The sequence below is a fragment of the Rhinatrema bivittatum genome, chromosome 6 (genome assembly GCF_901001135.1).
Source record: "Rhinatrema bivittatum chromosome 6, aRhiBiv1.1, whole genome shotgun sequence".
NCBI classification, from domain to species: Eukaryota; Metazoa; Chordata; class Amphibia; order Gymnophiona; family Rhinatrematidae; genus Rhinatrema; species Rhinatrema bivittatum.
Genome location: NC_042620.1, coordinates 194,035,475 through 194,062,762, shown reverse-complemented (window position 1 = coordinate 194,062,762; position 27,288 = coordinate 194,035,475). Strand labels below are relative to the sequence as shown.

The following is a 27,288-nucleotide window of genomic DNA, read 5'->3' as shown; positions in this document are numbered from 1 at the left end:
CCTTTTCTGCTATCTCCCATGTATCTTCCACCATACTATCCTCCCCAATCCCCCCGCCCCTTCCTCGCTCAGAAGGCGGATTAGGGGCCCCCTACCTTGAGGTTGTCAGCCCCCCTCCCCCTTTTTCTTCCCCCCACCCTCACCATCGAGGGGAACGACAGAGGCTCCAGACTGGAGAGCAGCATAAGGTTTGGCAGGAATGCACACCCCCCGTCCCTGGCATGTGGAAGAGACAGAGACCAAGATTAGGGGGCACCGGGTGCAGTAGTTCACACCTGTGCCTCCACAGGTAAGTTGACCACAGGTGAGTGGGTATTAGGCCACAAAATGATCTGTGGTTTTTGTTTTGAGGCCCCCCCCCCCTTCCGTTTATTTACTGTTGGTCTCCGGTGCCCTCACTAGAGGGTGCCGGAGAAGAGAAGTTCCACTTTTCCTTTTAGCTAAGGGGGCGAGGCGGCTTTGGCCCCCCCGCCCCCTTCCCCAGGTCCTTCAGGAGACTGAAGGACCTGAAGATTCGGGATTGGAACTCAAGCAACAGAACCAAGGTAAGATTATTGCAACATAAACCTCCTACCTGCATGCCTCACCTGCCTTTTCTGCTATCTCCCATGTATCTTCCACCATACTATCCTCCGCCCAATCCCCCCTCCCCTCAGCCCTTCCTTCTCCCCTACCCTTTCTCCTCACATCTTCCTTCTACCCTCCTACCTTCCTCTTCCCTGTCCTTTTACACTCTCACCCTTCCTTCTCCCCCTCCCCTTCTGCTTCTTTCTCCTTCACACCTTATTCACCACTTCCCCTCCCTCTCGTAACAGCTTTCCTTCACTTCTCCCCTCCCCTCCTCTCATCCCCTACTTTCCACTCCTCCTTTATTCCCTCCCCTCCATCTCCCTCTCAGTTCCTCCACCTTGCCCTTTTTCTCCCCTCTTACCCTGTCTCCCCCTAACTCCCTCTCCACTCATCTCCCCCTCCTCTCTGAACTCCATTTCCCCTCCCTCCCCTTCATCTCCTCTCCTATCCAATGTCCCCTCTCTCCCCTTTCTTCCCCTCTTCTCTTTCCAACTCTGCCCCCATTCTCCCCTCCCTTCTCTCTTCACACCTACACCTACCCCCTCCCCCTCTTCATCCCTTCCCCCTCCCTTCCCATCCCCTGCCCTCTCCTCCATAATCCCCTCCCTCTCCCTTCACCCCTGTCCCTCTCCCACTCTACTGCTTGCTCCCACCCCCTCTCCTACCCTTTTCCCCCTCTCTTCCCCCCCCCCCTCTCTGCTTACACTCTCCCTCCTCTCCCATCTCACCTCATCTCTGCTCCTTGTCTCTGCTACAATCTTGTTCCTCACTCCTCTCCCCCATCCCACTCTCTCCCTCGCCCTGTCCTCCCCCTCTCCCCTTCTCCGATCCATCTCTCACCCCTGCCCCTCTCCTATCCACCTGTCCTCCCCTCCTCCCACTCCTCGTCTATTTTTCTGCTCTCCCCCTTTTTCTCTTCTGCCCTCCTTTCCTTCCCACTCACTCCATCTCCCTTCTTCCCCCATTTTTCCCCTGTCCCTCATCCCCACCACTCCCCCTTCTCTCCTTCCCACTCTTGCCCTCTCCCCTCCCACTCTTTCCTTCTTCCTCCTCCTCTCTTCCCCAGACCTCACCAGCAATCTCCCCTCTCCCCCTTAACCCCTCCCCGACCCTACTGACCCATCTTCCCCTACTCCTCTCCACCTTCCCTCTTCCTTATCTCCCCATTTCTGCTCATCCCTCTCAGCCTCATCCCCCTAACCCTCTCTCCCCTCTTCCTCCTCTACCCCATCCCTACCTATCCCCTCCTCTCTTCCCTCCTTTCAACCTCTCTGCTCTTACCCTCATCCCTCTCCCTTACCCTATCTCTCCCCCTCTCCTCTCTCCCCTCCTCTCATGACCCATCTCCCGTCTCCTCCTCATATCCTCACCCTTATCTCCCTCTCCTCCCTCCTCCCCATCTCCCCCTCATATTCTCACTCTTATCTCCCTCTCCTTTCCCCTCCCATCTCCCCCTCTTTCCCACATCCTTTCCCCATTACTCCTCCCCTCTTCCACCATCTCTTACCCATTTCAATCCCCTTTCCCCTTTCCCCTTTCTCTCCCCATCTCCTGCACATCTCCCTCCCCTTCTTCCCCTCCCCTCGCTAAACATTTTCTCCACTCTATATCCCCCTCTCTCCCCATCTTTCCTCTCCACATCACCCTTTCCCATCTATCCTCTCACTCTCCCTCCCTCCCCCTCTCACTCTGCCTCACCCATCTCCTCTTCCCCTCTGTCCCCATATCTCCCCTCACCCCATCTCCCCTCCCACCCCCCCCCCCTCCCCCCCTATCACCCAAATGTCCTCCCTCCTCCACCTCTCCCCATAGCTCCGTATCACCTCTGCCCTCCCTCGTGTCTCATCTCCCCTAACTGATCCTCTTCCTCATCTTCCCCATCTCTCCATCCCCAACATCTCCCCATCTCTCCTCCACATATCTTCCCCCTCACAACATGTCTCCATCCCCAACATCTCCCCATCTCTCCTCCACATATCTTCCCCCTCACAACATCTCTCCCATCTCTCACTCTCAACATCTCCCTCACATTTCCCCCTCCCCTACATTTTCCCATCTCTCATCCCTGCCCCTCACCAACATCTCTCCCATCTCTCACCCTCAACATCTCCCTCACTTTTCCCCCTCCTCTACATTTCCCCTTCTCTCACCCCTGCCCCCTCACCAATATCTCTCCCATCTCTCACAAACAACTCTCCCCCTTCCCCAACATCTTTCATCTTTCCTCTAACATCTCACCCTCCAACATCTCTCCCCCTCATCGACATCTTAACATCTCCCCAACATTCCCCATTTCCCCCTCACCGTCTACCCAATATATCTGCATCTATCCCCTCCCCCATCTCTCCCCCACAGCTCTCCCATCCTCCCAACATCTCCCCTTATTACTTTTATTGTTAAGAATAACACAAGGGAAAAATAGTATTCTCTCTGAACTTAAATTATATAATACTAAACCTCCCATAGCAGAACAGCACCAACTTCCAGCACTCAAACTGTAAGCACCTTACCTAAGAAATGACAACACTGAAAATATTACACCAGGCCTTAAAACTTCTATTAGGGAAATGAAATAAGCCATGCAGCAGAATACCTCACCTCAGTCACATGTGCAGACCCTCGCCTCACAAAGTAAAGAGATCATAAAGCATAACTAGAAACATGCAGACAAAAACTGAACTGGAAACCGCAACAAGCCACAGAAACTGTATGCAGTGCAACAAAGTCCTCATAAAATAAAACAAGAAATCTAAAATCAACAGCAGTAAAACCACACTAATAAAAAGAACAGATTATTTCAAAACAGCTGATGAATGGAATATCCAATAATTAAAAACATATAAAAAATTTCTAGGCACCAATAAAATATTTCAAAACAGCAGACACATAGAACCAATAATTAAAAATTATAAAGATAAAAAAAATGCTCTGCTCTCCATACCTAGAAATGTTCGATTTCCAAGTGCCCTGAGATTGTGAATTAGGAGGGCAAGGGGAGTTACTTGCAACTTTCTCCTCACTCTCAGTCACACAATACTCTCTCTCATACAGGCTCTGAAGCACACAATTACACACATGGTCTCTCTCACTTACATAGGCTTTCATTCACACAATTACACACATGCTGTTTCTCTCACTCAATTACATGCTCCCGTTCTTGTACACATAGGCTCTTAATCATACATACACATGGTCTCTCCCACTTACACACACAGGCTCTCAATCACACAAACAAGTTCTTACTCACACACTTATATACATGCTGTCTCACACATAGAGAAACACACCACTCACACACACACACACACACACACACACGATCTCAAACACCTATGCTCATTCACGCTTCCCACCGAATTAGAGGCAGCAACATCTTCCTCCTCTTTCTACTTTCACGGCCTTGAGAATGGAGTCCCACGGAGGCTGACATTGCTCTTTGTTTTGCTTCGGGCCGATGCTGCTCTTCTTCGAGCCCTCACTGCTCTTCTTCGGGCTGGCACTACTGATCTTCAAGCCGACTCTGCACACACTATATCTAACATGCTTTCTTCTTCCGTGCGCACAGCCGCTACACACCACTTCCTCTTCCAGGCCGTGGGGTGGGAAGACCATACTGGTGCCGCTGACACCAGCTCTCTTGTCACGTTCCGCTTGGGCTATCAGCATTTTAAGCCCTGGCAGATGAAGAGTTCCATTTCACTGGGACAGGGGGAGCAGCTGGGCCAGTGAGGGTCCAGGAAGTATGGCGACACACTGGTTGAGAACCACTGCACTAGAGGCAGCCTGAGTGGGTAGATCTTGCCTATATGTAGGGACTAGAGGGTGTGTGGCATTTGAGTTGAGATTTTGTAGAGAGAGGAACTCTGTTAGAATGTTTCTTTTTAGTGAGGCCAACTTTCCTCACTCAATATATTTTTGAGGCTACTCCTTCCTGTGCACTCTCTGCCAGGCTGGATACATCTCATTTTAGGGAAAGAAATGTTTTTCAGGATTTTTTTTTTAGGACTTCTTTGCTAATCATTTTGCTGGATTTGCAACCTGGTGCTCCTGTAAAAGCTATTTCGTGGATCCAGAGGCCATGTCACTGAAGTTCTGCCAGTACCCTTCTATAACAGAGAAGAGCTGCAATGACAGTGTCATACCAGAAGGTTTTGGCCATTTTTTTAAATAAATCATATTTTTTGTCACTTGTCCTCTCATTTGGAGATTGGGTACTGTGACTGATTTTGGGAACTTGCCTGGGTGTGTGTGTTTGTGTGAGAATGATTGGGTCCTATAAAGCAACCAGGAGAAAGAAAAGCAGAATTCCAGACCCTCCTCAGGATCTTCCTGGGATACAGGTGCAAGCTGGGAACCTCTTCAGATCAACTGGTGAACTCAGGTAGGACTGTATATTTCTAAAGGGGACCCTGTACAGCAGAGCTTTCCAAACTTTTCATGTTGGTGACACACTTTTTAGACAAACATAATTTTGGGACACAGTAATTAGTCTACAAGCAAACCGGAGGTTAAAGGTAAATGAATGAAATGTATTTCGACAATTTATGTATGTTTCCTATACATAATAAAATGTTTCACGACACAACATATCTTGTGAAAACCTTTCGTTTATATTAAAAATATATAATATTCCAAGATTAATGTTATTGTTATAATTTATGAGTAACAATAATAAAACAAAGTTATTGTGTTATTCAATTTACCTCTTTAATGAGATATATGAGCTTGATGGGATGAACACAGCTTTTGAATATTTGGTGTTAATAAAAAAGTCCAAAGGGTCTTCTGCATAATTTAAAAAAGCTGGCCAGTTTCACACTATATAATTATTTGATAGCCTCATTCAACTAATTCTATATGGCTATGAGAGTGAAATCTGGAATTTATAGGAAGGGACAGAATGTCAATATAAATCCTGCACCTCTAGTTCTGTAACTCTGTGCATCCACTGAAATTCCCCCAAACAATGGAGCTTGAATGTTTCCCTTACAGCTCATCATACTAAAAGATATTTTCAAATTCTAGTGTCACCTCACAGTAACAGCAGCACAAACACCTTCCACTGCCAGGCACATTGTGAACTAAAATAAAACCTCGCAAAAAAGACACTCAAAATCTATACTGCAATCCCATCGTAACATAACAGTAATAACACCAAGGACTCAAACAACAATAACCCTACCTGTGAATAAGCATGGGTAAATATTACACTGGGTCCTAGAATACCAATACACCACCTACTGAGGAAACAAAACAAACCCGATTGCTATAGATCCCTGTGCTAGCAGAATCTCTCATCATGGTCACACACACAGAGCAGAGACAGACCCTCACCAAATACAGAATACAAAATAAAGGAGCACAAATTAGACAAAAACTGAAATGGAAACTCCAAGAAGCCAGACTCTGTGTATTAACAATGGAAAAACAGAGCCACCATTCCTCATAAAACAAATAAAATCAAGAAACATAAAGCATCAGTTATAATAGTAAAACCATACTAATAAAAGTATATTTTAAAACTACTGATAAATAGAATTTCTATTAATTAAAATCATATACATTTTTTACAATTTCCCAGAGGTTATCCTCTCTCACACAGACTCACATGTCCATTCTCTTTCACACATACACTGTCACATACATACACATTCATGCTCTTATACCCACCATAACGTCTCGCTCTCACAGACACTGACACACTCTCAGGCTCTAAGACACTCTCTCCCCCTCCACGCACACCCCACACACAAACTCTTACTCCCCTGGATTTTCTCATACACACTCTCTCTGGCTCCCTCACATACACACAAACACACACACCCAGGCAAGTTCCCAATCATTCTCACACAAACACACACACCCAGGCAAGTTCCCAATCATTCTCACACAAACACACACACCCAGGCAAGTTCCCAATCATTCTCACACAAACACACACACCCAGGCAAGTTCCCAATCATTCTCACACAAACACACACACCCAGGCAAGTTCCCAATCATTCTCACACAAACACACACACACCCAGGCAAGTTCCCAATCATTCTCACACAAACACACACACCCAGGCAAGCTCCCAATCATTCTCACACAAACACACACACCCAGGCAAGCTCCCAGTCATTCTCACACACTAAAACTGACCCCCAGGCAGGCTCCCATTCATTTTCACACCACTCCCTCACCATCCCCAGGCAGGCACCCATCCATTCACACACATACACCCCCAGGCAGGCACCCATTCATACACATGCACACACTAAAGGCAGACCCCCTCTCTTTCTTTTGCCAGCAACCTCGGAGCCTCTCTCATTCCTCTGCTGCCACTGATGCTGCATGGCTATTGGGGAGGCGCTGATTGCTGCTATTGGCACTGAAGCCCATTCTGCTGCCTCCTCTGTGCAGGCCCCGTGGGTTTCCACTTCCTCCATGTTGATCTCGTACATTGTGAGATCCGCATAGAGAAAGTGCTACTCTTCACATTAACAAAGATTACATTTGCCAATCAGTAAAAAGTAATTTATTTCTTTTTTGTTTTTTACCTTTGATGTCTGATCTTAGTTTTCTAATCGGTTGGTCCCAGGCTTTTTTGTTCCACCTCCCCTTTCTTATTTTTTTGCCAATTCATTTCATATTGTCTTTTTTTCTATTTCTTTTCTCTCCATCTATCTTCTTCCCTCAAACATACAGTCAGGTTCTCATTCTCACATGCTTTCTCTCTTTCTCACACACACCCAGGCTCTCACTCTCACATGCTCTCTCTCTCATACAATCATTCATACACAGTCTCTCTCTTGCACATGCTGTCTGACTCTCACACACCCAGGCTCTCTGTCACTCCCACATGCTGTCTTGCTCATGCACAGGCTCTAACTGTCACATGCTGTCTCTCTCTCTCACACACACAGGCTCTCACATGCTGTCTCTGCAAACATTGAGGTCCTCACTCCCACACCCAATCTCTCAACTCACACAGGCACCCAATCTCTCAACTCACCTCATACACGCACACAATCTCTCAATTCAGCTCATACAGGCACCCAATCTCTCAACTCAGCTCAGCTCATACAGGCACCCAATCTCTCAACTCAGCTAATACACGCACTCTACGAGCCCTCAGCCTCTCTCTTACCTCTGGGCCTCCTCTTCACGGGTCGCTGCAGGATCGGCTCTGCAGCGGCCGATCGCGGTGACTCTGATCTTCTCGGGCCGATCCGATCCGCGGTGGGGGCCCTGCTACCGGGCCTCTTCTCGCCCGCTGCAACAACGCGGCTCCTCTTCTGCACGCGGCTGCTTCATCTCCTTCCTGCCCGTGCGGCCCCGGCAACATTTTTCTTCCGGGGCCGCTTGGGCAGGAAGGAGGCGGAGCACCTGCACGTTTAGACGTGCCCTTTTTCTTCGGGCCGTGGTGACGTGAACTCACCACGGCCTTACCGATCTTCCTGCTGTGTGCCTGCGGCACACAGCACAACGATTCTTCACTGCTTAGCCGCCAGTGGGATGAGCTCCACCGGCGGCCACATTGGCTCCCACTTGCCGGTGTGTCACGTGCACCAGGCTTGCGCGACACACCGGCACACCTCAGGCGACACACTAAAGTGTCGCGACACACACTTTGGAAAGCTCTGCCCTAGCCCATCCCCTGCCCATCCCCTATCCCCCATCTAACCCCTCCCCCCAAGTTGTGCGCGCCGGCCTCCAGGCAGGCACAAGTTGCACGCACCGGCAGCCTGCCGGCATGCGATCCTCCAACACAGCGGCAAATGACCATTGTGCCGGAGGCCTCTGGCCCTGCCCTGCCCCCTTTCCTCCCCCTCCCCGCCCCTTTTTCGAAGTCCTGGCGCTTTACACACGTTGCCTTTATAAAATAGGCCCGGCGCATGTATCCCCTCCCCCTACATGTGTAAATCCTATGAAAACCTGCCCCAGTTCATCCAGGCAAGGGATAGGACTTCCAAACCCCCCCCCCCCCCCTTTTCCCCTCTTAGCTCCAACTCTTAAAACCTGCTGACATGCCTACATTTTTTTTTATTACTTACATGTCATCCATGGCAGAAGTAAAGTTACGCGCATGGGTTTCATGAAAAAATCCAGGAATGCCCATGCCCCACTGCTTTTTTAGAAAAATAAAATGTGGGAGCGCAGCAGAAGATACACGCATTGCTGGGTGGTTTTTAAAATCTGCTTGGTGCGCACCGACCCAACATATTCACATATCTCCCAGTTTTAGTGTGCACTGGACTTTTAAAATTCACCTGCTGGGCTTTATTCAGTATAATATAGAGTATATTTACAGACCTGCCACTTCAGCTGCTTCTTTGCACTGATTTCTGTAGCTTGCCTGGCCTGTGATCAGACACATTTGTTGGACTACTGCCACAGGAGATGTTGTATTGCTCAGCTCTCTGAAGGTCTTACTGCATCTCCTTCTAGTGGAGGGGGGAGACCATCATAGCATGTGTAACAGACAAAATGGCCCAGGAGGGGGGGGGGGGGGGGGGTTTGTGTGTGACAGAAAGGCAAGAGTTGTGAGTAGTTCTTTGTGCAAGCAGAGAGCTTTGTGTGTGTGTCTGTGTGTCTGAAACCGAGGTTGTGAACATGTGTACTTGTGAGAACTTGAATTTGTATTTGTTCATGGCAGAGATGCTGTTGTCTGTATGTGTGTGAGACTGATGATGTTTGTCTGTAGGGGGAGATGGTGAGTGTGTCAGAAAGAAAGAGTATTTGTGTGTCAGTTAAGAAGGCAGTGTGTATGTGTTTATGTCCTTTTTGGTGCTGGTCAATTTACGTTCATAAGTTCTGCAGCATATGAAAAATATCTGCTTATGAAGAACTGGATACAAGAATGGATTTCAAGAAGATATAAAAATGTATATTAAGTCAAATGATAGAATAAGTTATGAAAATGAGTGCTATCCTAATGTAAATGAATTATAAACCAGTACATATTACCTTTTTATTTAATCTGCCTATCACAGTTTTTTGTAAAATTAGCAGACCAATTAATAATTCTAGTTTTCCACAAAGATAATATAAAACTGAAAAAATAAAATTTAAAATTCTAATTTTGTATAATGTAGTTTCTGTATAATTAAGACCAATTAAAATTCCAATTTATTACTAAAAAGACATAAAAAATATATAAATGAGAGAAAAATCTCACTCATGCATAAACACAACCTCCCCATGTCTTACCCACACACACACATCATTTTGGAAATGTGTATGCTGTATAAAAAACCGCCATTGGAAATTGTGTTACTTCATGGAGCGCACATTCCCCAAGTTTGTTAAAATCTAATTTCTTCTGTAACCCTCAAGACCAGTCAGAATTTGCATAATATAATTTAGCATAATATATTCTAATCTAGCACAGCACTAGAGAAAAGCCATAATGCTTTATCGTGGGAAGAGTCCCACTATTGCAGGCGGTGTCACCATGATGGTGGGGCCCTTCCTCCAAAAAAGTATTGCGGCTGTACAGCGCGTTCTTTTCTGTCGTGGTCGAACACTGTGGCATAAAAGACCACGGCAAGCTGCCCTTTAATGCAATGGTGGCTCCAACCTCACGGGACCACCATTGCCTTGAAGGGCTGCTGGCACGGAAAAAAAAAAATAGTGGCAAACTTGGAAGTTGAGCGGGGGTCAGTGCTGACCCCTGTCTCAACCCAGCACCACCAGTCAAGGCAGCCCTGACTCCCCTCAAAGTGTAAAAATAAATAGAAAATACTGGGGGATGACAGCCCCCCCACACACACACATGAAAAACAAATCCTCATTGGGTCCTGACCCTTCCCCTCTTCAACCCCCCAAGTCAAAGATAGTGTTCCGGCCTCATCTGCCCTTACCCACCCCTTCAGCCCACAGAAGCCAGAAAATACATAAATTAGGGTACAGACTTCAACCTCCACCCCAACCCCCCTCCCACACCACCCAAACCTTCTAATAGAGCCCACATGGGGGCCCGGTGCACCCTCGCACACAGCCATGTGACTGGGGATCAGTGGGGGGGGGGGGGGTGTTCTAACTTTTGTATTTTCTGGCTTCCGGAGGAGGGAGGGGTGTAGGTATTTGTGGGTGGCACCAGAACACTCTCTTTGACTTGGGAGGGTGGGAGGGGGATGCTGAGACACTCTTTGTCACTGGAGGGTTGGGAAGGGGGGTCCAGGACAATCTTGGTCACTTGGGGGGGAGTGAAAAGGGGGAGCCGGGAGTGTCACCGCATAGGCATATTTTTCTATTTCTTTCACATTGGGGGTACTCGGGGCCGCATTGACTGGTGACCCCGGGTTGAGCTGGGGGTCATCACTGACCCTTGCTCAACCTCTCTATTTGCATGCAACCTTTTTTCCACTTCTTTACATGTGAGGCGGGGGCTTTCCAAGAGGTATAGGTGTAGCCTTATTAGTGAGAATACTAATGAAGGTATTAGATGGTGACCGTGTAAGAGAGAGCTAACTTTATAAAGATAAGCATATTTTTAAAACGCTTTTGGTTGAGGGATATCACTAATGGATGCAAATAAGATATAAAAAAAACTGCATTTAAATCTATATAAATAAAAATGTAAATGTTCATTTGTTCAAAATCTTAAATCTCCGAAAGTTCTTCACCAATTGCTTTGAAATTTTGACACGACGTTGCATCCGAATACGCGCGTGTTTTTATATACCTATATTATATAGATGTCACACCTGTGACAGGTAAAAACATGCTTTTTTGGAAAAACAGCGCCATCTGTTGGACGTAAAAGCAACACACGCTATCTACAATATAAATTGGCTCTGACCGACGGACCGCAAATGTGCAGTAGAGAGCTGTTCTACCTCGCAAGAGCTGCTCTACCGCGCATATGCGGACCGTAGAGCTCTGCGCTACGTGCTGGGTGTCACAGAGTGGAGGAGAAAAGGGCAGACAAGTCGCCTCTCCGAGAAATGGCTCAGCCCGTTCCTCCACCACTGGGGAAGGGGGGAGGGAGTAGGGACTGCCGGACAGTTACACACAGGAGGCGGTAAGGTAAAAGAGTTGCCGAGCCAGTTCGTCCACCACCGGGGAAGGGGGGAAGGGAGTTGGGACGGCCAGAGCAGAGCTAATGCGTATTGTGAAATTAAACCAGACTTAGGCACAGCAACCCGTGGCCGGGTACAGCTAGTATGAAATAAAAAATTAAAAACAGTATTCTCACTAATAAGGCTATCACCAATACAGGGTGGAGCCTAATAAGAGATACTGGGCATAGTGTACATAAAGGAAAATACAGGGTCCTCTGTTGGATTTTGATAACTTCTGAATTAGCCAGCTACATGCTTCTGAATATGGACCTCAGTATTTTTCTTTGAATTTGTACCAGGTGGTACTTTCTATTTTACAAGCCACACTATCTTCTGTAATACTGAAGAAGATTTTCCAGTAATGCAGCCAGAATTATTCCCATAAGACTTTGTGTATATATGAGAAAGTCTTTGGAAAGATTATAAAATAGCTACCTAAAATCTTTTCCAATAACAAGTTGTTTAAAATATTGAATGCAGTTTTTATCATTCAGTGACTATATGGCTCCTTTGTTCGCCCTTCTCTAGTGGGAAGATCTGCAGTTCATGGAACTTCAAAGAAACATAATGCAGAGAGAAATTTGGCCCCCAATAGGTAAATCTAGTAGCAGTACAGTTAATCCACCATGCTCATGTAAGAGCATTAGTTCATTTCCCTGTAGCAAGATGATTCTACATGAGCATTCTGACTGACTTCATCGCATACAAAGAAAGCATGCTTTGTTTAAACAGAATGGGAAAAGATGATATGAAATCAGTGATCAGAGTCTGAAAATGCATTACAGATTTCACTGTGGAGGAGGTGCAATAGCTAAATTGTGTATCAGTGTCCTGAAGCATGAAAGTAAATCTTATTCTCATATACAAAGGTAGCTGCCTTTACTAGAGCTTCCAGTTTTTCCCAGTGTAAAAATGTGGCTCATATCTCTATTATTGTAGATTTAGAAGGAAATGATGTTCACATATTGTTGATGACTTCCTGCTGATTAACTTCAGTGCTGGATTACAAGATGTTTTGTACCACTGACGATGCTATCATATGGCTTAATGAATATGCACATGCAGAATGAATAAATGTTCACATTTTCTGAAACGTACAATTATCTTTTTACAGAATGAAAGAGTGGCCATGGTAACAAATATAGATATCACTCAGGATGTGTAAAATTTTTGTTTTGCTTCTTTCATTTATTTTGTAGGCCACCTTCATTTGTTTCATTAGTCTCAAATGAAAAAATGTATTTGTTGTATTTATTTTTTTCATTTCCCATTAGTCAATGGGGGAAGCAATGTAGTCCAATTTGAGCTTCAAAACTGTGAGTTTCTAATCAATTCTAATGAAACTTTGGGTAGACAATATCAGAGGGGTGAAGAGAGCTCTAAGGAACCAAGGCCTGGATTTATCAAAATGCAATCAATATTGCATGTGATGGGAAAAGGGGCGTGTTTTATGCTTTAAGTATTAGTGTAGGGATTAGGGGCCACTTTGACATTCAATGTGAGACATACGAACAGAACAGTGCTCTCTTTTGAACATTTGATGACCCTCGGAGTGAGGAAACTCACCCAAAGATGAGATTTGTGCAATGTTCTCTCAACCTAGCTCTGTATTATGTATCAAGCTAGGTTGAGAGAACATTGCACAAATCTCATCTTTGGATGAGTTCCCTCACTCTGAGGTTCATCAAATGTTCACAAGAGACCACTGTTCTGTTCTTACGTCTTACATTGAATGTCAAAGTGGCTCCTAACCTCTACACTAATACCTAAACCTCACCTCGAGTTACTAGGTGGGCCTCCATAGAGATATAAATACCTTTCTAGGCTGATGGCATTATGGCTAGTCTCTCTCTCTCAAAAATGTTAGGACCACAGAGGGTTGAAGGAGTATCTGGCTATTGGTAGATTTAACCAATAACTTTGTGATACAAATTCATAAGTTTTAGGGAAAAGGTTACTATCTCTCAACAGTGTATTTAAGTTAATTTTTATATTAGCAGCATTAGGTAAAACAAGGTTTAATATGATACAAATATCCTTGTCTTTGTTTTTGGTTTTAGTTGTTACAGTTTCACAGGGCAAATCACAGTCATGAAAGGTAAACAGACTTATTATGCATTATCTAAGCCCAACTTTGCACTTGGTAATTACGCAATGCCAATCTAAATAATCCATCTGAAAGGTATTTAAGCTAGTGTTGTCACCATTATCTGTATGGCACAAGTCCAGGGATCTGTCTCAACATGCCACCAGGAAATCTAGCAAATCCTGTATAGCAGATGACAGGTAAAATCCAAAGGTCTCACAGATGTCTCCCTGAGATTTATGGGCAGGAATAGGATAATGATTTCTTAGCTTTAACTCTTTCAAGGGATAGTTGGCCAGACTTGTGCTTCTTGGAGTCTGAAGGCAGTGAGTATAAAACTCAGCCTTAGTTTGCACATATAATGACCTGCATAGTCAGTACTGTCAGAAAAGCTCTCAAAGCCAAGCTTTTAGGTAATCCGTGAGGAAAAAGCCGTGGTCTGGGTAACTCGGAGTCCTATTCTCTGATCAAAACCTCATTTCATATTCAGTTCCATCGGCTCAAACATTGATCTTGATTGGATGTTGCCACCTCCTATAGACACAGGATTGGTGGAATGCAAATCTTGTCATCTGTGTCACGATGCATATGAATATGCAACTCCAACATTTGATGCAACTCTAACATTGCTCTCTGCTTCAACAGCTAGGGGTAAAGGGGAATTTGGATTCAGACAACAACCAACAAGGACCCCAACTCTTATGGTCTGGGGAACTGATGCATAGATATAAGGGAAGAAAACACAGGACTGCTTTTCCAGCCAAGTCTATAAGCAAAGCATGTTGAGCAGCACTGTATGAATTTTCATAAAGGCTCATCACCCAGTAGAAATGTTGCTAGCAGTAAATTTTTATGGGTTATCATAAGGCTTGGGGATAACTGCACAGAGCAGCAGCTGCTACCCTTAAGAGAAACATGGGGTAACCTGCACAGCATGGCAGATACTACCATAAGAAGTTTGCTGGGCATAGTGGATGGACCATTTGGTCCTTTTCTGCCATCATTTCTATGCTACTATGTTATTATATTCCCTTGTGAGTTAATAGAGTTGAAAGAGTCCATCAGCAAAACAAGTGCTAGAACAATACTCATTTCATAGCTGTATCATAATAGATACAAAGTCTTAAATAAGGACATGTGCACAGTGCTTGTCCAAAGTTCTTTTCTCACAGGGTGAAGAGCTGACATGTCTTCTCTTCTGTATGAGTCACAGTCTCATATGAAGTTGCAAAGTCATCACCTGGCTGCAGACTCCGGGGTAGATTTTCAAAGGGGTACGCGCGTTCAATACGCGCGTACCACCCGAAAAACTACCCCAAACCCCCCCTGCTCGCGCCGAGCCTATTTTGCATAGGCTCGGCAGTGCGCGCAAGCCCCGGGACGCGCATAAGTCCTGGGGCTTGCATGGAGGGGCGTGTCGGGGGCGTGCCGCGAGTGATGCGGCATTTCGGGGGTGGGCTGCGAGTGATGCGGCATTTCGGGGGCGGGCCCGGGGGTGTGGCGCCGGCCCGGGGGCGTGGTCGAGGCCTCCAGATCAGCCCCTGGGTCGGGTGATGGCGCGCCAGCAGCCCGCTGGCATGCGCAGATTTATGCCTGCTTTCCGCAGGCGTAAATCTGCCAACAAAGGTAGGGGGGGGTTAGGTAGGGCCAGGGGGGTGGGTTAGGTAGGGGAAGGGAAGGTGAGGGGAGGCGGAAGGAAAGTTCCCTCCGAGGCCGCTCCGATTTCGGAGCGGCCTCGGAGGGAACAGGCAGCGCGCGCTGGGCTTGGCGTGTGCAGGTTGCACAAATGTGCACCCTCTTGCACGCGCCGACCCCAGATTTTATAAGATACACGCGGCTACGCGCGTATCTTATAAAATCCAGCGTACTTTTGTTCGCGCCTGGTGCACGAACAAAAGTACACCCACGCGTACATTAAAATCTACCCCTCCATGTTTATATTGCTTAGGCCTGTACTTTTAGTTCAGTCTGTGAGTATAGCAATAGGCCTCAAGTTCAACGATGCACATCCTTATTTAGGGTCATTGGCATTTCTCCTATAGGGCACCAACAGTGGAATGTAGCTCCAAAGGCAGCATGAGAAGTGTAAAGTGGCATAAATAATATCATGAACATCTTAAAGCACTAGGAAAGGGGAATAAAGCAGCAAAAATGCCAGAAAAAAAAAACAGGCACTGATAGATTGACAAAGCAGCACTAAGAGAGGCATGAACACTTCAAGTCAACATGGGAGATGCAAAGAAGCCACCTATAGTGTTAAGGTGAAGAGTTTGGGGTATGGCAGCAAAGCAGAGTGGTAGCAAGATCACCAAGGTGTAAAGTTCTGGGGTATGGCAGCAAGGCTGAGTGACAGAAAGACACCCAAGGTATAGAGTCAGAGGTATGGCATCCAAGGAGTGTTGCAGCAAGATCCACAAAGTGGCACATCAGGGGCATCACTGGAAGACAGTTTGGTAGCAAGAACCCTAAAGTGTAGCACGACTGAGCAACTTGGCAGAGTAGCAGCAAGACCCCCAAGGTGCTACATCAGGGGCATGACAGTAAGGCATGATGGAATTTGAAATGCCTACTGAGGGGTTTGATATCACAAAATAATTTATTGATACTATATCACCACTCAATTACCACTCTAGTTTTTGCAAAGATGTCTGTCACACACACACACATACATAAACGCACAAATAAACAATGTTTGTGTGTACACTGCTGTCTGATTCCTTTTGCACAAGCAAAATAATTGTTAGAAACAGAACTAAGAAAGTTGGTAGCCTGACAAGGCTCTTATTTTCTTCAGTCTACCTATAGATAGCCTTATTAAATGCTGTGTTGCAGACAGAGAAAAAAAATCACTGGCACTGCTTCAATTTCCACTCCACTCCTATTTCTCCACCCAGTGAAAACAGAAAGCAGTGCCACTGCCTGTGTCTTTCTTCTGTCACAGTGAGTGCAAAAGAGAGACCACTCACTGCAGCAGGAAAGACCAGAGCCAAAACCTGCTTTTTTAAAACTCTGAGGAACGATTTTCAAATGAATTATGCACAGAACATTAGCATATGAGGGTGAGCCCAAGATGGCGTTGGGTGAGAATGCTGTTTAAGAGTGTTCTGGAACTACCTGATTTCTTTGCTTTTTTTTCCTACTTTATTATGGTCAAGCAACGTGGTAGGCTTAGGGGAAATCCTCCTGCTCCTCCACAAAGCCCCTCTTTATGGCAGATGACTATTTCGGAGTTACTCTCCTCTTCATCACGGTCAGGGCTGCCTTTGTTGCCGCTGTCTCTGAGGGCATGGAGCACCAGCCTGAAGTTTGCTTGGACTTCTCTCTGAGACATGACTCCTGGTCGGGAATGCCCGGATATAGACCAGGCAGAGTCAGCAGCTTCTGCTTGTGGCACAATTGATCAAGGAGGTGGTATCGAACATTTGCAAGCCCAAGATGGCACTGGAAAGGCTCTGCTTCCAGTTGGAGCCCCAGATACAGCTGTGGGGTTAACTACAGTTAAGGGATAAATGCAGATTAGATTTCATCAAGGTGAGCCTGTTGCAATCTCCATTTTGAGTCCCTCACTACATAAATTGTCTCCTCTAAGCTCAGGGCCAAATTTTAAAAGCCTGGTGCGTGCATATACTAGCAGATACATGCGTGGCTGGGCCGTGTGCTCAATGAGCACATTTTAGAAATGGCCCAGCCAAGCGCGGAAGTGCCAGGCTTAGTAACAGGGGAGGACTGGGGGCAGGGTCTGGGCAGGGTGGGGGCTGGCCGGGACAGCGCCATTAAACTTTGTCCCGGGGAAACGCGTACCGGCAGCCAGTTGGCACGTGGGATTTATTTCTGCTCCAAAGGAGCAGTAAGGTTTTTTTTTAAATTAGGCTAGATAGGCAAGGGTTAGTGGTCGGGGAGGAGAGGAGAGGAGAGGGGAAAAGGTAGAAAGGGTAGTTAGGGGGATAGGGAAGTACCCTCCCCGTCCACTCCTGAATTGGAGCGTACTGGGAGGGAACTGGGGAAGGCCCTATTGAGTCGCAGTGCGTTTGTTTAGAAAATCTCCCCCTCCCCCGTTGCATGTGCGAGTCTGAACGTTCCCGCACATGCGCACGCTGATTATATAATCGGGCGCGCATCTGTGCATGGGTTCCAATTTTATGACACGCACATGGCAATGCGCGCAGGTTATAAAATCGTTGTGCGCCTTTTAAAATTTAGCTTTGCGAGAATATCTGTTCCTCCTTGCAATAGTCCCTAACCTCGCTCATGGCTACTGTGAATAATTTTTTGCCCAGAATACAAATTCAGGAGACTCTCGCCTCTGCTCCTGCTGAAAAAATAACAGTGTTGGAAACTGACTTGGGGAATGCTTTGTTGATTCAGAATAATTTGATACAAGATAACACTGGTAGGCTGGAGTCTCTAGAGAATTCTGCAAGATCATCTAATCTTAGGATTCTTAATTTTCCAGTGGTCTCCAATGATGTCTCCTTTAAAACTTTTTAAGACCTATATGAGGGAAGTTCTTGGGCTTAGGTTTTATTGTAAACCGCCCCAAACCTTGAAGGGAACGGTATATAAGTATTTCAAAATAAATAAATAAATAAAGGAATTTGCCATGGTATCTAAGCAATTGCCCAGGTTAATCCCCTGAGCTGAAAATTGCTCTCTCCTCAGTGACCACAGTATGAATGCTATGATCTTTCCAGCAGAAAATGAGGCAGGTATTGGGCCGGAAAAGGGCTTAGGATGACAAAAGTAAAGAACTCACATGGATTTCCTTTTGCAGTACCCATGCTGGTGAGTTTGCCATTGAAAATTGGCTTGAATGACCATGGGTGCAATGTACCTGCAGACCTGCAAGCTTCTTGTGAGGATTGAAAATTGCCCCTTAAGTGTCTACTGATCTGAACCAAATCTGCACTGACTTATGCTGATTATAACACTGTGACAATTCTCCAGAGCCATCTAGCCCCTCCACCAGCCTATTCTTTAGATGTCATAACAGTAATGTAAAGCACTGAAACTCTTAACAGAACAATCACTTTATAAATGTTTTCTCTGATTTTTTAGGGACCAGGTTTTACAAATCATTCCACAAACACCTGAACAGGTTCATCAGTTACAGGAGCTGTGTGAAGCATGGCCGGTGAGTAAGAACACTATGTTGTCATACCATAGAAATACTGTTCATTATTTACTCTGCTTTGAGGTGAATGTAGGAGCTTGAAGGTAGCCATCATATTGAGTATGAGCATAGCATTTGGGTGCTCCTGCAAAATCTCAAAGAACTGTGTAATCTCTGGAATTCTCAAATCATTTAAGACTGCAGATATTGGAGAACACAGCATACAAATAGAAAGATGGATGCCTGGATTTAGTGTCACTGATTCATTTGATATACCCTATTAGATTTTAATCATCACCAGTAGAGGTGTTCATAGATACTTTTTTTTGTATCATTTTGGTTTATGTTGTTTTATTTTTCATTGTTCACTGATTTGTGTCTTTTCATTTATTTAAAATGAAAAACAAATCAAACAACATTTTTTTTAAAAAGAAGGAAAAAATAAAAATGACCCCCCCCCCCCCCCCCAGTAAAAAAAAAAGCCAGCCTGGCTGGCACCATTTTGTATGGAAGAAATTAACAATGGTTCTCTGTTTTGTAATTTCTCATTTTGGGTCATTTAGAACCAGATAAACTGATTAAGGTCCTACAATTGCTGCAAAATGCAGTTGCCTGCATTTTATATGGGGTGAGTTGTTAAGAGCATATAAATCCCTCTTTCCACTGATTATCGTGGCTTCCTGTAAAGTCCGCATCAAATTTAGTATGTTAGTGGTAATTCATAATTTATTATTTTCTGAGGAATAATGTTCACTGAAATTTAAACTTAATTGGTATGATCCTGTAAGAACTTTATTATACAAGATCAAATTTATTACAGATTCCTTCAATAAAGGGATATAAATTTAGGCAAACTAGGGGTAGAGCTTTCTCAATGGCAGCTCCATTATTAAGGAATATTATTTCAGAGCCCATGTGGTACAAGACAGGTGATTGTGCATTCAGGAAACAGTTAACGTTCTTATTTTCAGAGAAGTCTATGGAGAACAGTTATGAATGATGAAAATGTTTTATGCTATTGTATGTCATAAGTTTATGCACGTCATTTGTAATCGGCGCTGGACGGATTTGTAATCTGGAAGCAGTGGAATCTAAAGTTTTGAATAAATAAATTCTGGCCTCGGTCCTGCCCCCATGAAGATTCTTGAGTAGGATAAGCAGACCTTGCGAAGGGATCGGCAGGATGGGGGCAGGATCCAGGAGTAATTGTTTTCCTATAACAAGGCTGACAATTCTTTTAAAACAAAACAAAGAACAGAAAATGAAATTTCATTTGTTTTTCTTTTGTTTAGTTTTAAAAATGATCTGAAACAAAATGGGAAATATCCTTAAAATGTTTCATTTCAAATGAATGCACATCTCTAATCACCAGTGAAAACGTTGGTAAGCTAATGATACTGTTAGGTAACAAAGTGCTAATCAAGAAACTGTTGTCAGTTCAAGAGATATCGTCCTTAATTTTACCTCCCCAAGCATTTTTTGCTTGATCCTTGTATCTCCTTTTGTTAAGCATAAAAGAGATTAGTTTAATGCCGATTTGGCCTGAATGTGGGTATCATGGAATTTCCATGGTAACTGGCTGTGGGTATTATGGAGCCTTCATTCTCATCAACATTCCTTTCCAATGATTTCTAGCAGAAGATTTTTTTTGTGGATATTAACTCCTTCCTTTCATTTTAATATTTCTTCTTCTGTTGATTGTCATTCTCTATTCACTTTTGACTAATGGCTAAGTTATTTGAAAGAAGATGTCTATTGAGATTGACCTTTTGAAGGAGCATTAATTATGCGTTATGCATCAATGAAACACGTTTATATGTCTTTGACTCTCTGTGTTGAACTAATTGCATCTTCCAGCCTATATTATTTTATCTAAGTCCCAGGGGGATAGACATGGTGGAGGGTTGTTGATTATCGCTAAAGATTCCTTGAATCTGAGGATGATGAAAATGGATAATATTTCCCATATAAAACAGTATGGGGTAGATTTTATAACATGTGCGCGCGGCCTACATGTGCGCGCACTACCCGGCGCATGCACATGTATGCCTGATTTTTTATCGCATGCATGTTATAAAATCCGGGGTCGGCGCATGCAACGGGGTGCACAATTGTGCATCTTGCGCGCACCGAGCCCACTCCGAGCCGTGCTGCCTTCCCCTGTTCCCTCCCAGGCCGCTCCGAAATTGGAGCGGACTGGGAGGGAACTTTCTTACCCCCCACCCCACCTTCCCTTCCCTTCCCCTACCTCCCCTACCCTTTCCCCCTACCTTTGATGATTTCTTTTTTTTATTTCAAAACTTACTTCAGCCCTGGGGCTGAAGTAAGTTGTGCACCGGCTGACTGCCGGCATGTGATCCCCGGCCCAACAGCCATGCAGAGGCCTCTGGCCATGCCTCTGCCCCTCCCCAGACCTCCCCGCCCCCGAACCATCCCTTTTGTAAAGCCCCGGGACTTACACGCATCCCGGGGCTTTACGCGCGTCGCCGGGCCTTTTGAAAATAGGCCCGGATTTATGTGCGTCTTCCTCAGCCAAATAGGGGCTATGTTTAGAATGTAGCCTGACTGATTTCTTGGGTGATGACTGAGACCTTGATCTCATTAAAAAAAAAAAGTCTCTAAAAATTACATTGCTCTAGGGTACTTTAAACTCCATGTTAATTGTAGAAGATTTTTTTAAACAATATGAGTGCATTATGGTGTACACAGATAATCCATTCTTCAATTCATAAGTTAGGTCATATGTTGGATTTAGTTTTTAGATCTCATGATTAGTCTGATAGCACCATCTGGAACATCAGTCATCTAACTTATAAATGCAGTCTTAAAGGGCTACTATCAAGGTCATACCTTAACAATTCCTTTTTCACTCAACGCACAATAAAGCTCTGGAATTTGTTGCCAGAGGAGGTGGTTAGTGCAGTTAGTGTAGCTGGGTTCAAAAAAGGTTTGGATAAGTTCTTGGAGAAGTCCATTAATGGCTATTAATCAATTATACTTAGGGAATAGCCACTGCACTAATTGCATCAGTAGCATGGGTTCTTCTTAGTGTTTGGGTAATTGCCAGGTTCTTGTGGCCTGGTTTTGGCCTCTGTTGGAAACAGGATGCTGGGCTTGATGGACCCTTGGTCTGACCCAGCATGGCAATTTCTTATGTTCTTATGTTGCTGATTTACTCCAACAATTCCTGATGTACTCCCTTAAATTACATTAAATTAAATTAAATTAATTCCAATATGTACCTAGATCTTCAGCCAGACTAGACTTGACTCAAAACATGTTTTATTCATTTCGTTAATCATTTTCGTTATTCCCCATTTATCTGATCAAAGTTCTATGCCCTGTTCAATGTAATCGCATTCTTACATGCTTGTTTTTCCGTTTATAATGTAAACCAAGATGATATGTAATATTTTACATGAATCCCGGTATATAAAAATGTTAAATAAATAAATAAATAAGGTTGACAGGTTTTCAGTGGAATGTACACTTTTTCTTATTTGATATTAATTTCAATTGGGGGTTCTTCTTTATACAGATTAAGATTTAATCCATGATCACTGCTCTTTAAACAATTCTTGTGGTTACTCTTGGGAAGAGTTTCCATGGTCAGATCATCTTCTTATATAATTTAAAACCAGGTTGCCAAAAATTAAGCATTTGTTTAAGCCTGTCTCTTGTACAAGATATTTGGCTTCCTAAGCTTAAAGGTATTAAGGCCTATGCAATTAGACCTGTGGCAAAACAGGCATTAGTTATGAGCACGGGTTTTGATCACTGTGAGCGACTAAAGAAGGTGCCTCAGCAGGTTGTAAAAAAATAGAAATTATGCAAATGGTTTGCACGTAGAAATCTGTGCACACATGAAGCAATGTGTGTACATAAATGTGGCAAGGCCCTATGTAATAAGTGGCTGCATCTGTGCCGAAAAGCCGCACTGATAATTCATGATAAAAGTAAGTGAATGAACGGGTTTCCCTTTTCAGTGAAAGTGTGATCCTGCAATGTATTTTTAATATTTCAAATAACTGGGTGCTGCAGAAAACATGGTAAATATATTCATGGGTGATAATTCACACCACGTGGCATGATAATGGTGGGCCTTTTAAGAGCAAGAAAAGCAGTGTCTGCTCTATTGGCTGCATTGATAAGTGCAGGAAATGTAGCATTAGCTGTGTAGGGGACAGTGGGAAATTGTAGCGCATGTTTCATTGGTTCTTGGGTGCCGAAATAGGTGCTCAGCTGGGCTGGGCATTCGGGTGCCGAGATAGGTACTCAGCCTGGCTGGGCGTGAATCTGAAAACTCAGTCACCAAGATAGGCGGGCCCAGCAAGTATCTGGATGCTTAACCCACCCCTCTCCCACTAGCTTTTCTTATGCTCCCTCTCCTTCCCAAAAATCAATCAACCCCACCACTCTCTCTGCTCTCCCTTCCCTGTCCTCCCAAGAATGGGTTTCTCTTAACATCTTTCCTTTCCCCCTTCCCCAATACTAACCCCATTCCAACTAACCCCTCTCCCACCCCCTCTTCTTATTTCATTCCCCCTTTCTTATCGTTCCTCCCCCTCCCATAACAGTGTGGAAATCTCCAATTCCCAGCACACTAGTATCAGAGTACTGGTGTCCATGAGCCTAGAGACCACCACCCCAGTGTGAAAGGAAATTAACTGCAACATGGCTGCTGAGCATGGCAAAGGTGTGCTATGTGTGTTGCCTGCCCAACCAGTGGACCCGCTACACTAGGCTGGCAATCCCCAAAGACCACCCATACCAAGGACAGCATCCAGCGCAGATAGAGATCCCGCCTCACTCCTCCTGATCCTCTCTCTCCTGCCATGACCTCTGTCATCTGCCAAACCTTCATGTGCTGTCATCCTTTGCTGAAGCTGCAGGATAAACCACAGCATCAGGAACAGCTGGACACAATCCAAAATCTCCATCTTAGAAATCACACCAGAGCTGCACAGACACACAACCACACCATACCAATGCAAGCAATGGAATAAAATGTCCCCCAATTTGGCGCTGTCACTTAACTCATGCCCTGACTGTGGTGGTAAAAAGCCTACCTTAAAAAACCCACACTAGCATTTCTCTTTGCTAGCATGGTTCATTGCATTGCCTGAGAATAGATAATTGCACAAATCTCATCTTTGGGTGAGTTTCCTCACTCCGAAGGTCATCAAATCTTCACAAGAGAGCACTGTTCTGTTCGTATGTCTCACTTTGAATGTGAAAGTGGCCCCTAAACCCTACACTAATAGCTAAACCTCACCTCAAGTTACTAGTTGGGCCTCCCATAGAGATATAAATACCTATCTAGGGTGAGGGCATTAGGGCTAGGCGCTCTCTCTCTCTCATGGTTGTAGAAGGGCCCTCCTCCTATTTTTCTTATTTGCATCGCACCATGCGTTATGGTGCTTTCGCATGTATTAAGGCATTTTCGCATGTGTTAAAGGTGCTTAACGCACACGAAAACGCTCTAACGTATGTGAAAACGCCATATAACACTTTGATAAATTACCCCCTCTGTTTGCAATGCAACAATGGAAACACAGAAGCATCCCCATTCCTCATAAAACATCAAACAATACAATAAAAAATATAAAACATCAATTATAATAGAGAAACCATATTGAGAAAAAAATATTTCGAAATAACTGACAAAGAGAATAACAGTCTACAATTAGAATCATAAAAACTTTTAAAGATTTCATAAAAATCAATACAAAATTTCAAAACACCCAATAATTAAAACTAATAAGGATAAAAAAAAAATTCCCCATTCTCCTCCACACCTGGGAACTTTTGATTTCCAGTCACATTGAGATTGTTCTGGATTAGTGGGGGTAGGGGCTGCATACAAAGTTTGTCCACTCTCTCTCATACATACACACACACATTCATTCTCACACATACTCACTCACTCCTCCCCCCCTCCAGAATGCAGAAATGGAAACAGCCTCTACCTTCGGCCCATGGAGCTGACTGTCCTCCTCCTCCTTCCTTCAGGGACTGATGCTGATCCTGTTCCTTCCAGCTGCGGTGACTGCACCTTCTTTGTCTTTTTTTTATTGTCTCTGTCTTCTATTATGTTAATTTTATTATGTATATATTTCTGTTCATCGCTCAGGCCTTCATTGTGTTGAGCGATTAAGAAATTTAATAAATGTAAATGTAAATGTCACCTGTACAGGCCCATGTGACAAACTTCCTCTTCTTTGCCCATACAGAAGGAAAGAAAAAGGAGTCACAATTATTGCAGTCTTGCCACTGCTGTGCCACCCCCAAAACTTTGGTGTTCTAGGCAGCTGCCTAGTGCTTCCACTGGCCCTACACTCTCTCCCATTCACCCCTACCCTTTCCCTCTTACTCACCTCTCCCCTCTCACTCACACCTGATGCCCTCTTGTCTTACTCACATCTCCCCTGCGCGACCTTAGCACCTCCTTCCTAGCGCGACCCGCCGCGGCTGCCTGTCTATCAGTAATGAAAATGGCCCCCGAGTTTATCGGCGGCCATTTTCATTACTGGCAGACCGCCGAGTCATGAAGACTGATGCCAGTCTGCCAAGTTTTGTTTTTTTTTTTTACTTTAAAAAAGAAGTACAGAAAAGCCGTTTTTTCTGCTTTTCTGTACTTCTTTTCAATGCGCTCAGCTATTAATGCCTGCTCCAGGCAGGCGTTAATATCTGAGCGATAAATGTGTGTCTGAGATGCACATTTATCTTTGTGCCTTGGGAGTGAATGAGTAATAGGCTCATTCACATGCATTTGCATGTGATGAGCCCTATCTTTTTTTTTTTTTTTTTTTTTTTTTAATTGCCATGCTGGGTCAGACCAAGGGTCCATCAAGCCCAGCATCCTGTTTCCAACAGAGGCCAAACCAGGCCACAAGAACCTGGCAATTACCCAAACACCTAGAAGTTCCCATGCTACTGATGCAATTAATAGCAGTGACTATTCCCTAAGTAAACTTGATTAATAGCAGTTAATGGACTTCTCTTCCAAGAACTTATCCAAACCTTTTTTGAACCCAGCTACACTAACTGCACTAACCACATCCTCTGGCAACAAATTCCAGAGATTTATTGTGCGTTGAGTGAAAAAGAATTTTCTCCGATTAGTCTTAAATGTGCTACTTGCTAACTTCATGGAATGCCCCCTAGTCCTTCTATTATTCGAAAGTGTAAATAACCAAGTCACATCTACTCGTTCAAGACCTCTCATGATCTTAAAGACCTCTATGATATCCCCCCTCAGCCGTCTCTTCTCCAAGCTGAACAGCCCTAACCTCTTCAGCCTTTCCTCATAGGGGAGCTGTTCCATCCCCTTTATCATTTTGGTTGCCCTTCTCTGTACCTTCTCCATTGCAACTATATCTTTTTTGAGATACGGCGACCAGAATTGTACACAGTATTCAAGGTGTGGTCTCACCATGGAGCGATATAGAGGCATTATGACATTTTCCGTTTTATTAACCATTCCCTTCCTAATAATTCCTAACATTTTATTTGCTTTTTTGACTGCTGCAGCACACTGAGCTGACAATTTCAATGTATTATCTACTATGACGCCTAGATCTCTTTCTTGGGTGGTAGCTCCTAATATGGAACCTAACATCGTGTAACTACAGCTAGGGTTATTTTTTCCCTATATGCAACACCTTGCACTTGTCCACATTAAATTTCATCTGCCATTTGGATGCCCAATCTTCCAGTCTTGCAAGGTCCTCCTGTAATGTATCACAGTCTGCTTGTGATTTAACTACTCTGAATAATTTTGTATCATCCGCAAATTTGATAACGTCACTCATCGTATTCCTTTCCAGATCATTGATATATATATATCAATGATCTATATATATATATATATTGAAAAGCACCGGTCCAAGTACAGATCCCTGAGGCACTCCACTGTTTACCCTTTTCCACTCCACGCTAGACGCGTGTTAAATAGGCGCTAATCCACTTATTGCATTAGGGGATTGATTAGCGCCTATTTTACCTGTGTCTAACTGCTCGTTAAGACTGCGCTTGGCATATTGCATTGGCCCCCAATGTTAGGAATTATTATGAAAGGAATGGAGAATAAAACAGAGAAAGCTATAATACTTTTGTATCACTCCATGGTGAGACTGCACCTTTAGTACTATGTGCAGTTCGGGTTGCTGCATCTCAAAAAAGATATAGTTGCACTGGAAAGGTTCAGAGAAAGGCAACCAAAATGATAAAGGGAATGGAACAGCTCCCCTATAAGGAAAGGCTAAAGAAGTTAGGACTGTTCAGCCTGGAGAAAAGATGGCTGAGGGGGGATATGATAAAGGTCTATAAAATCACGAGAGGACTAGAACAGGTAAATGGGAATTAGTTATTCATTCATTTCTTCTGTACAACAGAGAGCTTAGTTTATTTAGTTCAAACACTGACCACATTAATTTTGGGGTTTTTTGGTCTATTTGTAACCTGGGAA

General features: G+C 44.4%; 1 protein-coding gene across 1 annotated transcript in view; it reads left to right on the top strand.

The window, feature by feature from the left end:
- Positions 1-27,288, top strand: part of LOC115093921 (carboxypeptidase O-like) — a 159,062-nt gene that overhangs the window by 49,643 nt on the left and 82,131 nt on the right. Inside the window, exon 3 of the mRNA XM_029606352.1 lies at positions 18,764-18,839. Within this exon, the coding sequence (XP_029462212.1) occupies positions 18,764-18,839 (76 nt within the window). The remainder of the gene's footprint in view (positions 1-18,763; positions 18,840-27,288) is intronic.